The sequence below is a fragment of the Corvus brachyrhynchos genome, unplaced genomic scaffold, assembly GCF_000691975.1.
Source record: "Corvus brachyrhynchos isolate BGI_N302 unplaced genomic scaffold, ASM69197v1 scaffold442, whole genome shotgun sequence".
Taxonomy (NCBI): domain Eukaryota; kingdom Metazoa; phylum Chordata; class Aves; order Passeriformes; family Corvidae; genus Corvus; species Corvus brachyrhynchos.
The window spans coordinates 10,283-12,768 of record NW_008236443.1 but is presented as its reverse complement, the minus strand read 5'-3'; the positions used below and the strand labels follow the sequence as shown (position 1 = coordinate 12,768).

General features: G+C 58.0%; 1 protein-coding gene across 1 annotated transcript in view; it reads left to right on the top strand.

Moving 5' to 3' along the window:
- Positions 1-45: 45 nt before the first annotated feature.
- NAA40 (N(alpha)-acetyltransferase 40, NatD catalytic subunit) overlaps positions 46-2,486 on the top strand; it is a gene marked incomplete at its 3' end in the record, with an annotated part of 5,218 nt that continues 2,777 nt past the window's right edge. Inside the window, exons 1-4 of the mRNA XM_017747252.1 lie at positions 46-138; positions 1,400-1,495; positions 1,595-1,647; positions 1,991-2,086. Of these exons, the coding sequence (XP_017602741.1) occupies positions 1,457-1,495; positions 1,595-1,647; positions 1,991-2,086 (188 nt within the window). The remainder of the gene's footprint in view (positions 139-1,399; positions 1,496-1,594; positions 1,648-1,990; positions 2,087-2,486) is intronic.

Below are 2,486 nucleotides of genomic sequence, written 5' to 3'. Positions count from 1 at the left end.
GCTCGGCCTGAGGGGAAAGAGAGCGGGGGTGGGGCCTGCGAGGCGCCGCTCAGCGGATTTGGGGCCGCCTGGGAAGGTGGAGGGTCGCCGCGAAGGGATACGGGAGTTCTGCGAGGGAATTCGGGGTCGTCTGAGAGGGTGGGCGGTCGCCGCGAGGCCTTACGGGGATTCTCTGAGGGGGTTTGGGGCCGTCTGAGAGGATGGGGGGGCTCTTTGGGGTGATACAGGGCTACCGTGAGGGGATCTGGGGTTCTGTGAGGGGACTGGGGGCTCCTCTGCGGAGGTTTGGGACTTTCCGTCGGGTTTTGGGGTTGTCTGAGGTAGTTTGGGGCTTTTAGGAGGATGCTTGTGTCTCTACGAGGGGTCTGGATGCTGCTATGAGGAAACTTGGGACGTTTGGGGGCTATCTGAGGTTGTTGGGGCTTCTGTGAGGGTCTTAGAACCTTTCCTGGGAATTTGAGGTTCCCACGAGGAAATGTGGGATCTTCTGAGTGGGTTTGGGGCTATTATAGGGGATTTGGGGGTCTGGGGGCTGTGTGGAGAGGGTTGCTCAGCACTAGAGAGGATCTGAGGGGGGAATTTGGGGCTGTTCAGGGGGTTTGGGGGTCTCCGAGCTGGGTTTGGGGCTGTGCTCCCCCAGACACCTCCCACGATCTCCCACCCACCCATGAACCCCAACTGCTGGGAAATCTCCACGTTCTCTCCCAAAATGACCCAAACCTGGACATTTTAGTGACCGTATCCCAGCCAGCAGCAGGTGGTGGCTGCTCCAACCCCCCAAAAACACCTTAATTCCCACCAAAACTACCGACAGGTGTATTTTGGGGGGACACTCACCCTGTCCCCCTCCCCAGCCTGCTGCTTTTCCTGTAAAATCCTCATTTTTGGGTGCGCTTCTTTTACTTTTGGTGGCGCTGAAGCTCAGGAGTCCCAGTCCCGCTTTGACTGGGGATTTGGAGGGATCCCAGCAGGATCCTTCATTTTGGGGTAAAATCACCCACATTTGGCTTATTCCTTGTGCTGGACTCCTCAAATTCCGGGGAAAAACACTAAAAGTGGCAATTTTATGTGGCCGCTGCTTGGTGTCACCTCCTCGTCCCACCTAAAACCCCCAAGATTTTGGGGCAAAACCCCTTCAAACTGGATCACCCCAGCAGCATCACTCCCACATGGATATGACAAATTTAACACTGGTTTTATCCCCAAAACCCCTTTTCCCCAAAGATTTTGGGACAACTCCCTTCTCCTCACCTACAACTCCGCATCGGTGCCGTTTGACGAGCGCAAATTTTGGGGGCAAAACTTTTGGGATTGCTGGCAGGTGGGGCTTTGGCGCCGGTTGGAATCACCGGGATTTGGTGCGAATTCCCGGGGTTTTGGTGCGTTTTTTTCCCCCCAGAGGAAGTCGAGCAAAGCCAAGGAGAAGAAGCAGCGGCGGCTGGAGGAGCGCGCGGCCATGGCCGCTGTCTGCGCCAAGGTCGAGGCCGCCAACAAAGTGAGTGTGGAAAACAAAAAAACGGGAGAAAAACCCCGGAATCGGTGAAAACCCCGCCACGGCCCCGCTGGCTCTCGGCCGCTCTTTGGTCTCTTCCAGCTCCAAGATCCCCTCGAAGCCTTCCCGGTGTTCAAGAAGTACGACAGGAACGGGTGAGTGCTGGCGCTCCCGGCGTCCCTGAGGCGCTTCCTGGCGTTCCCGGGGTCTTTGAGGGGGTTCCCGGTGTCCCTCAGGTGGTTCCTGCTGCTGCTGGCCTGTTCTGGGGCCTCCCAGGTGGTTCCCAGTGTCCCCAAGGTCATTCCTGGTGTCCCTGAAGTGGTTCCTGGTGTTCCCAGGACCTTTGAGGCCATTCCCGGTGTCCCCCAGGGCCATTCCCGGTGCCTCTGACACATTTCCAGTGTCCCCGAGGTTGTTCCCAGTATCCCTGGTGTGTTCCCGGTGTCCCCCAGCCCGTTCCCGGTGTCCCCACCGTGTCCCCTCCGGCCTGTCCCGCAGCCTGAACGTGTCCATCGAGTGCCGCCGCGTGTCCGGCCTGGAGCCGTCCACCCTCGACTGGGCCTTCGAGCTGACCAAGGCCAACATGCAGACGCTGTGAGTGTCCCCTGGCCCTGCCACCACCCCGCTGTCACACTCGGCTCCCCCCGATCCCAAACCCCCCCAGGAGGTGCTGCTGGCAGGATTTCCGGGGCGTTCAGCACCTGGAACTCGGGAGGGAGGAATCGCATCCCCGAAATCACGGTGGCGGTTGGCTTTGCTCCCAAAATTCTGGGGTTTGTCCTCACGAAATCCAGCAACTGATGGATTCCCCTACCCTAAAATGGGTGGATTCTCCCACCCTGCAATCACCGGGATTTGACTTTTCCCCCTGGTGATTTCCTGGGATTCAGATTTCCCACCTCAATTCTTGCCACGATTTCCCCCAAATCCCCGATTTTCTTCTCCACCCCAATCCCCATTTTTTTTTTTTTTTTTTTCCCCAACCCCCTTTTTT